This window comes from Henckelia pumila, chromosome 4, assembly GCF_033568475.1.
Source record: "Henckelia pumila isolate YLH828 chromosome 4, ASM3356847v2, whole genome shotgun sequence".
Lineage (NCBI taxonomy): Eukaryota > Viridiplantae > Streptophyta > Magnoliopsida > Lamiales > Gesneriaceae > Henckelia > Henckelia pumila.
Genome location: NC_133123.1, coordinates 183,706,899 through 183,720,534, shown reverse-complemented (window position 1 = coordinate 183,720,534; position 13,636 = coordinate 183,706,899). Strand labels below are relative to the sequence as shown.

The 13,636-nt window shown below is 34.2% G+C and overlaps 1 protein-coding gene and 1 pseudogene across 1 annotated transcript; one reads left to right on the top strand and one right to left on the bottom strand.

The window, feature by feature from the left end:
• Positions 1–916: 916 nt before the first annotated feature.
• LOC140862422 (protein ANTAGONIST OF LIKE HETEROCHROMATIN PROTEIN 1-like) lies at positions 917–2,243 on the bottom strand (annotated as a pseudogene).
• Positions 2,244–3,165: 922 nt separating this feature from the next.
• On the top strand, positions 3,166–3,854 carry LOC140862421 (glutathione S-transferase T3-like). Its single transcript, XM_073265444.1, has 2 exons — positions 3,166–3,462; positions 3,552–3,854. Exons 1-2 carry the CDS (start codon positions 3,166–3,168, stop codon positions 3,852–3,854), a joined length of 600 nt encoding a protein of 199 aa, XP_073121545.1.
• Positions 3,855–13,636: the final 9,782 nt, after the last annotated feature.

The following is a 13,636-nucleotide window of genomic DNA, read 5'->3' as shown; positions in this document are numbered from 1 at the left end:
TATTTTTAAAAAATAAAAATAAATCATGGCCAAACATGGTTTGTTTAAGCCGTCAACCTTCATTTGCTCTTTTTCGAGCCGCCACCATAATCCCACCACCATCGTATCTCGCCTCCGCGGTAGTCCTGCTGCTGCCCGTTGGTGTTTTGAACGTTCAAAGGCTTTTAGTTTGAAACAAAAAAAATTCTTTGCTTTATTTCCAATCGTCGTCCCGCCGTCGTATGCCCACCTCTACCGTCGCCGGAGGTGTTTTGAACGTTCAATTACTTGTATTGTTCATTCAAGTTAGTGTTTAGAACGTTCGATTACTGGTATTCTTCATTTTCGAGTCATCTGACTGAAATGTATTTAGTGTTGTAGCAGATTTTTATGTAAATGGGTTCCTCAATAATTTTCTTTAGTCGGTGTTTTGGTATGGCAGACTATTATGTAAATGGGTTCCTCAATATTTTCTTTAGGCCATCTCCAACTCATATCCTCTATATTTCATCATCTATCCTCTAAATAGAGATTCGTGATCTCTATTTTCAAAAAATTTCTTCAACCTATATCCTCTAAATATTACCAAATATTCCATTTTCTATTTTATTTTTTTAAAACATATATATTTATATAATAAAAAAATTACATAATATGTTTTTCAACTATATTAATTGGATATGGTTAAAATTAAAACCGTGTAATATATTAATAATTATGTATTATAATGTTAAACATATTAAAAAATTAAATTTACACGACTCGTTATTTTTTTTAAAAAATATGCATTTATTTGGTAATTAAATTGCAAACATATGAAAACAGTTGCATTGCACACAACACAAACATTAATCATACAAACAAAATAAAAATTAACATAAACATAAACAACACATAAAAGTTTAAAGAACAATACATCAATTGACAATTAGGAATACTAAAATTCTGAATTACTATATTCCTCCCACAAATGGTCGATAAGAGCATCCCGAAGTACATAATGAGCCGACTTATCTTTTATTTGACGATGTCGTGCAAGAAACTCTTGAAATCGAACATGCTCATTATGTGCCATTTCAACATATGGGGTGGGTGCTTCGCGATGATTTGTGACTGATACATGCTCATCCCTTTTATCTTCAATAATCATATTATGCATTATTATGCATGTGGTCATGATATCATGCAAGACTCGTTTGCTCCATAATCGGGCTGGTCCAGTAATTATTGCCCACTTTGATTGAAGTACACCAAATGCGCGTTCAACGTCTTTTCGACAACTTTCATGTCGTGCTGCAAAATATTGTCTCTTCGGACCTTGTGGATTGTGAATTGTTTGCACTAGAGTAGCCCACTTTGGATATATACCGTCGGCTAGATAATATCCCACTGTGTATTCTTTTTCTTGTATAACATAGTTAGCGGGAGGAGCTACCCCGTTGGCCAAATTAGCAAATAAATGAGATTTTGACAACACATTAATATCGTTGTTTGAACCTGGAAAACCAAAATATGCATGCCATATCCACAACTCGTAATCTGCTACGGCCTCCAAAATGATAGTTGGTTTTCCTCTACGACCTGTATATTGTCCAGCCCAACCGGTAGGACAATTTTTCCATTTTCAATGCATACAATCGAGGCTTCCCAGCATCCCCGGAAATCCACGTTGTTTTCCAATAAGGAGAATCCTTTCAATGTCCTCGGTATTGGGAGACCGCCCGACAAAATCTTTTCAAACTTTCAATTGCAGTAGACTCACCGATTTTAATATACTCATCCGTTGAATCTGCCGGTGTACCATAAGCTAAGATTCGCAATGCAGCAGTTATCTTTTGGTGTGGTGACAACCCGGGTCTCCCTAATCCATCTACTTTCTGAACAAATTAATTGTCATGCTTTTCAACGGATTCCATAATTCGCAAGAATAGGCGGCGAGACATTCGAAAACGTCGTTTGAACATTGACTCATTGTACATCAGAGACTCTGAAAAATAGTCAGCAAATAAGCGTTGATCAGCGGCCAATCTATCTCGATTAATCACAATATGGCCAGGAATTGATCCTCCATGTTGCAAATTATCACTTTCTTGGAAGTACTCGGCGGCAACGGTATCACTAATTAGTTGACTTAAAACCATTTGTTGTTGGTCAATGAGATGAAACTCATTCTTTATCATGACACTAGGTTGCTCTTCACCATCAGATGGTGGCGAGGGTGCATTGAAAGAAAAATTTGAAGGACCTCCCTCATGAAAATTCATTTTCAGTAGGATGTGTAAATGAAGACCAAGTCCTGGGTCTTAAATACTCATATTCAGTAGGATGAATAAATGTCACGGAATATCTAAAATTGTATTTTTACAATAAAAAAACACAAAAATGGTGTGTCTAGTTGGCCACTACTCACGGGTAGTGGCAAGTGATGTGACTAGTCATTTATGTATATAACATATATTTACATTTTTTTTGAGAATATATATATACATATTTTAATACTTGATTGTACATAAATGTCACGGGTTGTGTCATTGAAATGGAATCCAATAATGGATTATCCACTTGTGTCATTTCAATAAAATACTCCATTATTTGTCTATTTGCAAGTACTCATATTTTCTACTAGCAGCTGGCATGGGTGTGTCTAGTTGTCCACTACTCACGGGTAGTGACAAATGATGTGACTGGTCATGTACAATACACACATATAAAGGTCATGTATATATATATTTACATATTTTAATACTTTATTTGCAAGTAGTCATGTCTTCTAGTAGCAGCTGGCATGAGTTGTCTAGTCGCGATCAGAGACAACTCAATACTCAACTATTGCACAGCTTTATCACGTGTTGTCTACAATCGTGCAATGAAAGACATAAAAGATGTGATGTCTAGTTGGCCACTACTCACGGGTCTTGATGACTGATTTGACTACTCATCTGTACACATAACATATCTTTGCATATTTTTTTAAAACTTAGTTATCTAAATATACACCTTTCAGATTCAATTTGCGTATCTCAAGAAACATACATCCAAGTAAGTTGATTAGAAGCGTCAGATCATATATCCTTTAATATTAACCGTTGGACCATATTTGTTATCCAAAATTATTGAGCTATAAATAGAAGTGACATTCTTAGCATTCACATATATCAGATACATAAACTAATTATTTATTATCAAATGACTTCATCTAAACGCGGTGTTTCTTTCTCAATCGAGGAGGACAAACTCCTTGTCACAGTGTATCTTGATGTCTCCCAAAATCCAATAATTGGTATAAACCAATCACGTGATAAGTTGTGGTCGCAAGTTGCAGCAACCTACAACGAACAAGTCACTAATAGCTCAGCAGAGCCTCGTACTATTAAAGCCCTCCAATGCCGCTGGTTCAACATAAACAAGATTGTTCAAAACTTTAGTTCATGTGTTAGCCAGGTGAAACTTAGCCGTCCAAGTGGTGCTTCTGAGAAAGACATTGTGAGTAGTAAATTTTGTTAGAATATATATTTCAAATGAATTTTATTTTTACAGTATGCAACTAAGATACAAATTATATGTGGTTGTAGTTGGATCGATCAAAAGAATTATTTAAGCAATCATCTGGGTTGACTTGGAGGTTGGATCATGTTTGGCAGTTACTTAAAGATCAAGAGAATTTTAGACCATCCAATGCTGTTTTACCTAATTTTGTACCAAACCATGGGAACATCGATTCATCCCAATCAGACTATTCTCCCAACACAGAATCACCAACACCTGATTCTCCAGTTTTATCCGGATTTGCTATAAACCTGGATGAAGATAGCCCATCAGGGGGTTTTAAGCGTTCAATTGGCATAAAAAAAGGCCAAAGGAAAAAGAAAAGCTAATGAAGAACACTCGAATGACCTTTCCATAATGGCCAAATGTAGTGAGAAAATGGTGGCTGTGATGGAGAATGCTGAGATCCATCGAAAAGAGCTCATTGATATTGAGAGACAAAGAAATGATATAATGGCCGAGAAGGAAGATAATAAAATACTATTGTTGAACCCCATGTCTGTTGATGAGTCAGTGCGTCCATACTTGATCAAACAGTAACAAAACATTTATAAGAAAAGACTAGAAAAGGGGGATAGTTCCGCTGGGAATTTTGCACCTTTCAGACAATTTTTTGGAGGAACTTCACCACCCGGACCCAACCTATCGGACTACTAGTTTATTTTCTTGATTACGACGAGTGTGTTTATTTTTATTGTTATTTGTGTTTTTTTTTTGTTGGTGATTTATTCTCGTGTCAAAATAATCGCATGGTTTCCAAGTTATATTAAGTCGACAAAATGTTTGTAGTAAATCGTGTTTTGAATAAAATGTTTGTGCTAAATTGTTTTGTGTGTTTCTAATTACTTTGTTCATAATTTCCATTTAATGTTATTTAAAAATAATAAAATTACAATTAATTTATTGAAAAATTATAAAAAAAACAAATAAAATTTAATTAAACTAAAAAAATTAAACACTGAAATTAATTTTAAAAATAAAATGGGAGAACACTCAAAATAATAAAAATTAGACCAATTTACCAAGTAATATTTAATATAAAAACTGAAAATAATTTAAAATAGGGACTAAAAAATAAATTCATCATTTTCAAGGTCTAAAAAATAATTTTGGAGGATGACATTTTCGTAAATATGCCATCCTCCAAATCCATCCTCTATTTGAACAGTGATCCTCCAAATATGAAGGTCACTGTAGCATCCTCCAAAATGGAGGATGCAAATAGAGGATGGTTGGAGGCCAAACATTCCTCCATTTTGGAGGAATCCTCCAAAATGGAGGATGGTTGGAGATGCTCTTAGCCATTGTTTTGGTGTGACAGACTATTATGTAAATGAGTTACTCTATATTTTTCTTTAGCCAATATTTTGGTGTGGCAGAAAAGTTCCCCACAAGAACGTTGTTTCTTTGACTTTAAGCGAATAGGTTTAAATAGGTTCAATTTCCTTTGACTCTGAGTCCATCAACTACATTAGAAATAATGCACAATGGGGTTTGAATCAATGGCGGAGCCAGGATTTCAACTTCGTCCGGGCTAAAAAAATTTTTAGCGAGAAATCCAAAAATCATGTAAGCTAAGAACACCGATTTTTGTAGAAAAACAGTAAAATTTTTTATTAAAAAAATAAGAAAAATAGCCTCAAAATTAATTACAAAAATATTAAATATTTCTCAGCGTATATAAAAATTTCATCGTTTTTTGATCGATATATACTTTATAAAATTGGGAGCATTATAATGTCAGAGAACTTTAGAAGATTGAGAGCGAAGAATATGACACTAAGACAATTATAGACATGAAGAAAACCCATTTTTTGTTTTATTTTCTTTCTTTGGACTAATTTTGAGAATTAAAAGGTGGGCTACTTTATTTTTTTAATTGGGCTACCCGGGCTAGTATAACATTAACACAAAAAATAATACTTAAAATTCATTTTCAAAAATTTGGGCCATATAAAAAATTTTAAAATTAAGCCCGGGTGGCCTTCTACCTGCCTCCTCCCTTGGTTTGAATGAACAACAATACAAAGTCGTTCCAAAGCCACATTATGTTTAAAATACGAGCTCATGTTAGATATGTCTTGATTTACATGAAATCATGTTTAGGGATGACAATGGGGCGGGTTCAGAGCGGATTTTGCCAAACTCGGAATTCACCCCGCCGGAGAAAAATCGGAGCCGGACCCAGACCCGTTCCGCCTCTTTTTTGGACCCGCCCCGCCCCGCATTAAAACCCGACGGGTCCAACCGGGTTGGACCCGCCAACCCATGCCAACTATGTGCCCACCATATATAATAGTTGAGTTGACTTATATAACAAGTGAGTTGACTTATACATAGTGAGCACAAAGTTGGGCATGGTTGGTGTGCAGCATAACAATACTCTTATTATATATACATACATGCATATATATTAAATGAAATATATATAATATATGTAAGTATATATTTAATTATATATTATATATACAATATATATTTACTATATTATATTATATACATACACAATATATATATATATGTACACACAGTATACATATAATATATACTAGCAACGATACACACGCATTGCGTGTATATCAAAATATTTGAATATGATATTGTGACATCTTATTAAGATATAAGATTTATTAGCATGAATTTTTATTATCGTAAATCTTATAATAAATAATTCAAATACTCAACATGATGTTTTTAATATATACACTAAACATAAATTTATAGAAATAATGACCAAACAAGTTTTTTTTTTATCGAAATGACCAAACATGTTAATAAATAAAACATAAATGTGAGTAGAATGACAAAAAATTTAAAATAAATAAATATGATTGTAATAAAAATTATTTTGACACGATATAAGCACGTATAATTTACAACTTTACAATTTATTTTCATAGTGAAAATTCAAATATATGAAGAACGATATATTTTTATCTAAATAGAAAAAAAAAACCCCACATAAAATGATAAAATACAATTTTACAATTCAATTTCAAGTTTACGATGCACTAAACTTGATAACAAAGACTGAGAAAGATAAAATAACTAAAGCCAACTAACGAAGTTTTAAAATAAAGTAAGATGAATGATAAATACGTGAGAAAAATAATATTCCTATTCATGATGGAAAAACCAACATTTTTAATGTTCGAAAGAACATATCGAGTACATGTCTTTTAAATTGTTTTCTATTTGCATTCAATTTCTATATTTATAGTTTTGTCTTTCTTAGACAAGTTTTATATTTGGTGATATTTATTATTACTTCCTGGAAATATTTGATTTCTGATTATGCCTTGTTTCCATGATGTGCAGGATCTTATTTATGAAAATTTATTGAAGGTCTATAAAAGGGAATGCATGGACCGATCAGAAGGTAATCGAGAATCGAGAGTTTTAGAGAGAGGAACGTAGAGAGCAAAACACACAGGGAAATTACTGAAGAAATTCTGGAGAGTTGAAGATCAATTATTGAAGAATTTATGAAGAAAATACTACTGCTACGTTGTGTTGCCGAATAGTGTTGGAAACACTGAAGAATATACGAGTGAAGTGTTGTTCTGAAAGTGGATCCTTGATTTTCGTTTTTCGGTTTAGAACTTCCTATTGGTTTATTATTCTAGTTCTTACTAGTTTTTAGGAAGTTTTTTATTTTCTCAATCTGTTGAGAAAAGTAAATTTTTCATAAATAATAACTAGTTGGTTTTTGTAAACTGATTTGATTTTCTATTGATTATTTCTCCATGAGGCATCGCACAAGTATTTAATACTTGTGCAGAAATATCTTCGTGTTATTTTCTGTTATTTATTTATTCCACTGCATAGTGTTTTCTTGAAGTGTTCACAACACTGAAAGATAACACAAACTCAAAAAGTCAACAAGTTATTTTTTGGTATTTTTGTAATTTCAGACTGTCCAAACCTTACAAGTGGCGTCAAAGACATTCACTTGATGATACTAAGTGTGATTTTGTTTTTGTGTTTGACAGGAAATCACAATGGAGATACCATATTCAGGAAGTGCTCAACGTCCTCCAATTTTGGATGGATCCAACTACGCTATCTGGAAAGTCAAGATGCGTGTCTACATCAAATCGATTGATGAAAAGGACTGGCAATGTCTGCTACAAGGCTGGAATCCACCCAGGAGAACCATGGTGAAGGAGATTTTCTCCTCAAATCAGAAACGGACTGGAATGTCGATGAAATTGCTGCTTCGAATATGAACAACAAAGCCCTTAATGTTATATTTACTTCTCTTGATTCTAATATATTTTCACTTGTGACTAACTGTGTATATGCTAAACAGGCTTGGGAAAAAACTTCAAATTCACTGTAAAGGATCCGAAAGTGTGCGTCGAACCAAAAGAAGAATTCTCACTACTCAGTTTGAAAATTTGAGGATGGAAGAAAGTGAGACAATTGATGATTATGAACGCCGCTTGAGGAAGATCGATAATGAGGCAATTGATCTTGATGATGCTATTTCAAATGAACGACTTGTGAGTAAATTGATACAATCACTGCCGGAAAGATTTCATATGAAGATTTGTGCTATTGATAAATCGAAAGACACATCAATTCTGGGCTTAGATGAATTGGTGAGTTCACTTCGAACTTACGAGTTGGAGATGAATTTTGGAAAAAAAAAATAAAGATAAGTCTATTGCACTTCAAGTTTATAATGACTCATACAATGATTTTGTTGATCTGACACAGGGAGTCAACGAGTCTGACTTAGGAGATGAATCCATTGCCTTTCTTAACAAATAATTTGGTACTTACTTGAAGAGGATGAGAGAATCAAGGAAACCTGGTCAGAAACCCAAAGTTTTGAATGCTTCTGCTGTTGGAAAACCATTGAGAATCTGCGGTCCAAAACATAATATCATCCCATCAAATAGTCAAAATCAATTTCAGAAAGAAGGAAAAACACAGAATATCTCAAAAAGGTTTGAGCATGTGAAATGTCATGAGTGCACAGGCTTTGGTCACTATGCTAATGAGCGCCCAACCAGACTTCACAAAGGAATGTGTGCTTCCCTGAGTGATGATGAAGATGAGGAGGGTACATAACAAGGAGAAGAAGAAACTCGCAATGCACTGTCAGTTCTGGTGCAGAAGAAACACAGTGTTGTCACAGGTGTCACAACACTTGGCCACAACACTGACCAAAAGCTTTTTGTCTAAATCCATCGGTATCTAAAGACTCTAGAAATCAGGATGCTGATGAGGAAGAGATGTCTTTAGAGAATGCCGAGAAGATGTATGAAGAATTGTATACTGATTGGATGTTAAGGAACAAATCAAATTCAATTATACCAAAAGAGAACAGTGAACTGAAGGCATCAGTGGCTAGACTTGAAGTTGTTCTAAGCAAGAAGAATTTAGAACTATGCAAGGTCAAAGAAGAGCTTGGAAGAGCCAATGCAGCTCTTTCAAAGTTTAATTCAAGCAAGACCAAGCTGGAATCAATATTGATGATGGGAAAAGATGACAGAGCTGGTCTAGGATTTCAGAATAGCAAGTTTGAAGAAGGAGAGTCGTCACAAACTATTTTTGTCAAAGAGAACAGTAACTCTGCTAACGTTCCAAGTGCAATTCCTAAGAAAAAACCAATTCCATTGAAGACACAGGTTCCTGTTCAGAGGACCAAAAAAAGGAAGCGTAGGTTTGTTTGCCATTATTGTCACAAGCAAGGTCACATCAAGTCTTACTATTTTAAGCTCAGGTATAACTATATGTACTGGAATACCAGGCAAGTGTTGCCATCAGTGTTGCCAACACTGAACCAGAACACTGCCAGGAGGAAAAATACTGAGAAAAAGGTTTAGGTACCAAAAGCTAAATCCAACTGTAAGGTTGTTTATACTTTCTTGAAAACTAATGTTGCAGGTCATTGGTACTTCGACAGTGGGAGTTCACGCCACAATGACATGATTGAAGAAGTATCTTTCTGACTATGTTTAACAATATAAAGGAAAAGTGACGTATGGAGGAGGAAAAAATGGAAAGATTTTTGAAAAAGGAACTTTGAATATAGAAGGATTGCCTAAGATTCAAAATGTTCTACATGTTGAAGGATTAAATTCTAATCTTATTAGCATTAGTCAACTTTGTGATGATGATCTTTATGTTAAATTTGATAAAAATCTGTGTCAAGTATTTGATAAGAGTAATTCTTATGTTTTGACAAGTTCTAGATCATTGGACAGTTGTTATCAACTTGAAGAGGAAATTGCTTGCAAATTCACCAAGGTTGATGATTTGAATTTATGGCATCAAAAGTTAAGACATGCTAACTTCAAGGCACTGAAGAAATTGAGCAAGTATGATGTTGTACGTGGGATGCCAAATCTGACTTTTGGAGTTCCATACGTGTGTGGAGACTGTAAAAAAGGTAAGCAAACTCGTGTGTTACATCCAGTGTTACAACACGAAGTCTTGAACTCCTACACACGGACTTAATGGAACCTATGGAGCTTGAAAGCTGTGGAGGTAAGAGATATTCATTTGTGTGTGTTGATGACTTTTCAAGGTACTCATGGGTAAGTTTTCTAAGAGAAAAGTTTGAGACATCCGAAGCTTTCAAAAAATTGATAAAAAAGATTACTAACTTGTATTCTTTGAAGTTTATCAGGATTTGAACCGACCATGGTAAGGAATTTGAAAACTCATTGTTTGATCAATTCTGTGAAAAGGAAGGAATATCACATGAATTCTCAGCACCTAAGACCCCTCAACAGAATGGCATTGCCGAAAGGAAAAATAGAACCCTCCAAGAGATGGCAAGGGTTATGTTAAGCTCAAAAAATATTGCAAAAAGATTTTGGGCTGAGGCTTTAAATACTGCATGTCACATATCCAATAATGTGTATTTAAGGAAAGGTTCTACTATGACTTCATATGAAATTATCATGGGAAAGAGGCCTAACCTTAAATATTTTCATGTTTTTGAATGAATATGTTATGTTTCGAATGACAGGATGCAGTTGACCAAGTTTGATTCAAAAAGCGATAAATGTTTATTTCTTGGATATGCATTGAATAGTCGAGCTTATCGTGTGTTTAACTTGAGAACTAGAACTATCATTGAATCTATTAACGTGGTATTTGATGATTATGCAGATCTGAAGGGGAAAACAACTGAAGACACTATTGATGATCTGCTGGACACTGTAAACCCCCAGACTGATTTTAGTGTTGTCACACCTGAAAAATCACACAGCACAACACTGAGTCCAACACTGGATCTGAATTCACCAAAATAGAATAATGAACAGAGTATAGAAGATCAGGATGATTTTGAAGATGAAATACACGATGCTGGACATGATGTACCAAGCAGAATTCAGAAAAACCATGCTACTTCACAAATCATAGGAGATGCACAAGGAAGGATGCAAACCCGAAGAAAGGAGAAAGTTGATTATAGAAAAATGGCAGGGTTAGTGTGCATGTCTTCTGCATACTCACATGTAATATACTCTTGTTTTGTGTCAAACATTGAACCAAAAAATGTTGTTGAGGCTTTAAAAGATGAATTTTGGATCAATGCTATGCATGATGAACTTGAACAATTTGTTAGAAATGATGTATGGATCTTAGTTCCTCCACCTGATCATAGTAATATCATTGGAACAAAGTGGATTTTTAAGAATAAAACTGATGAATCGGGAAATATTGTAAGGAACAAAGCTAGGTTGGTAGCTCAAGGGTATACACAAGTTGAGGGGGTGGACTTTGATGAAACTTTCGCACCTGTAGCCCGTATAGAATCTGTTAGATTGTTGTTAGCCATTGCATGTCATATGAAAATGAAGCTTTTTTAAATGGATGTCAAAAGTGCGTTTTTGAATGGAATTTTGAATGAAGAAGTATATGTAAGACAACCTAAGGGATTTGAAGATCCACATCATTTTGATCATGTTTATAAGTTGAAGAAGGCCTTATATGGATTGAAAAAAGCACCTCGCGCTTGGTATGGAAGACTCACGGAGTATTTTCTTGACATTGGATTCAAAAGAGGTGAGGTAGACAAAACACTTTTTGTTCAAAAAGTACAAGGTAACATTCTTATCTGTCAAATCTATATTGATGACATAATTTTCTGTGATTCGTCTCAAAAACTTGTGAATGAGTTTGTTGAAAGCATGACTGCTACCTTTGAAATGAGCATGGTAGGTGAGTTGAATTACTTTCTAGGATTACAAGTGAAACAAATGAGTGATGGAATTTTTTTGTGTCAAAGCAAATATTCTAGAAATTTGGTGAAGAAGTTTTGTACTGATCATGTTAAACATATGAAAACACCAATGTGAACTAGTGAAAAACTATGCAAAGACAGTGTTGCTGACAGTGTTGACAACACTCTGTACAGAAGCTAATTGGTAGTCTGCTGTATTTAAGTGCAAGTCGACCTGATATTATGTTCAGTGTCTGTTTGTGTGCCCGATATCAATCTGATCCTAAAGTCACACATATGAAAGCTTTAAAAAGAATTTTGAAGTATGTTGCAGGAACTTTAGACTTGGGTTTATGATACACTAAGAAAACCAATAATAATTTGGTAGGCTATAGTGATGCTGATTGGGCAGGAGATGTTGATGAGAGGAAAAACACATCGGGTGGTTGTTTTTATTTGGGTAACAACTTGATTTCATGGTATAGTAGGAAGCAGAACTGTGTGTCACTTTCCATTGCTGAATCCAAATATGTGGCAGCGGGAAGTTATTGTTCTCAACTAATTTGGATGAATCAAATGCTACAAGACATTGGTCTTAAAAGTGAAACTCCAATTTTGTATTGTGATAACTCAAGTGCTATAGATACATAAAAAAAACCCAGTACAACACTCTTGAACTAAACACATTGACATAAGACATCACTTCATTCGAGATTTAGTTGAGAAAGACATGATCCATATGGAGTATGTTGGAACCACTAACCAACTGGCCGATATTTTAACAAAAGCATTAAACTTTGAGAGATTCTCCAGTCTTAGAAAATCTCTCAATATGTGTTCATTATAAGCACTCACAGTTGTTGTCCCCAAGTGTTACCAACACTAAAGGACAACACCAAACATGCATATGCACTTTTAGGACTTTAGGCATACTGCATACTCATAATGTTCTATGTTTTTCACTGTTTGATAACACTGACAAACATGTTGTAGTTCTTCTGAAAAAATTCCTTTTTAGAAAACACTTGCCATGATAATGTGTTCTAACTAAACCACGAAGTAGTTGAGGGATGTTCGTGTATTCCATGATTGTGCCCCATGTGAAAATTGGTTTCGCAAAATCTAAAATACAAGTTTGATAAAATTTCAGTGGCCAATGTCTTGAAAATCAAACTAAAATCGGAAGAAAATTGGAAAAAGCTACCTAAAAGAGTCCAATAAAGACCGTTCTTTTAATGTGCAGGCTACCACTTCTGAACCAAAATAAAAAAATAAGAATAACATGGCTCTGGAAGTGTGAAAAATTCAAAATTATTTTGAAGACTACAATGTTGTTGGGATGTGTTTCCAATACTGATGCTTAACACGTGCTGCACACACTTTGCATGCATTATATTTTTTTTATCTAATCTAATTTCATTCTATTTAGACATAAATTAGGTCATGCATTTTGCATTTACTGTGATCATATCGTGCTTAGAGTTAAAAGTTCAAAAACGAACAAAATTGGAAAAATTGTCCAACTTGCTGAAAATTGAATTTTCTGTGATTGAACATGTTTCAGTGGTGTTAAAACTCGACGTGAAGTTATTTATTTTTGGGGAATATTGATTTATTCTAAGTGAGAGTTTTTCAGGTTTTCCTAATTAATCAAATTTAATTTCCTTATTTAAGAAATTTTGTATCCGTTGAGGATTGTTACCGTTAGGGGGAGATTTCAAGTCTGATATGATAGATATGGATTTTTTTTACCGTTTGAACCCCTTTTTCCTATATAATTCTATCACTGTGGAGATTTATTCTATACTCTTAATCGGCCTAAATCTTCTCTCAATCTCTCTGCAAAAATTCTCTTGAACCCTTTGTTTGACCCAAAAATAAAAAGTTATTTTATCAGCCCATTATAAGAGTTCCTCCGGCCCA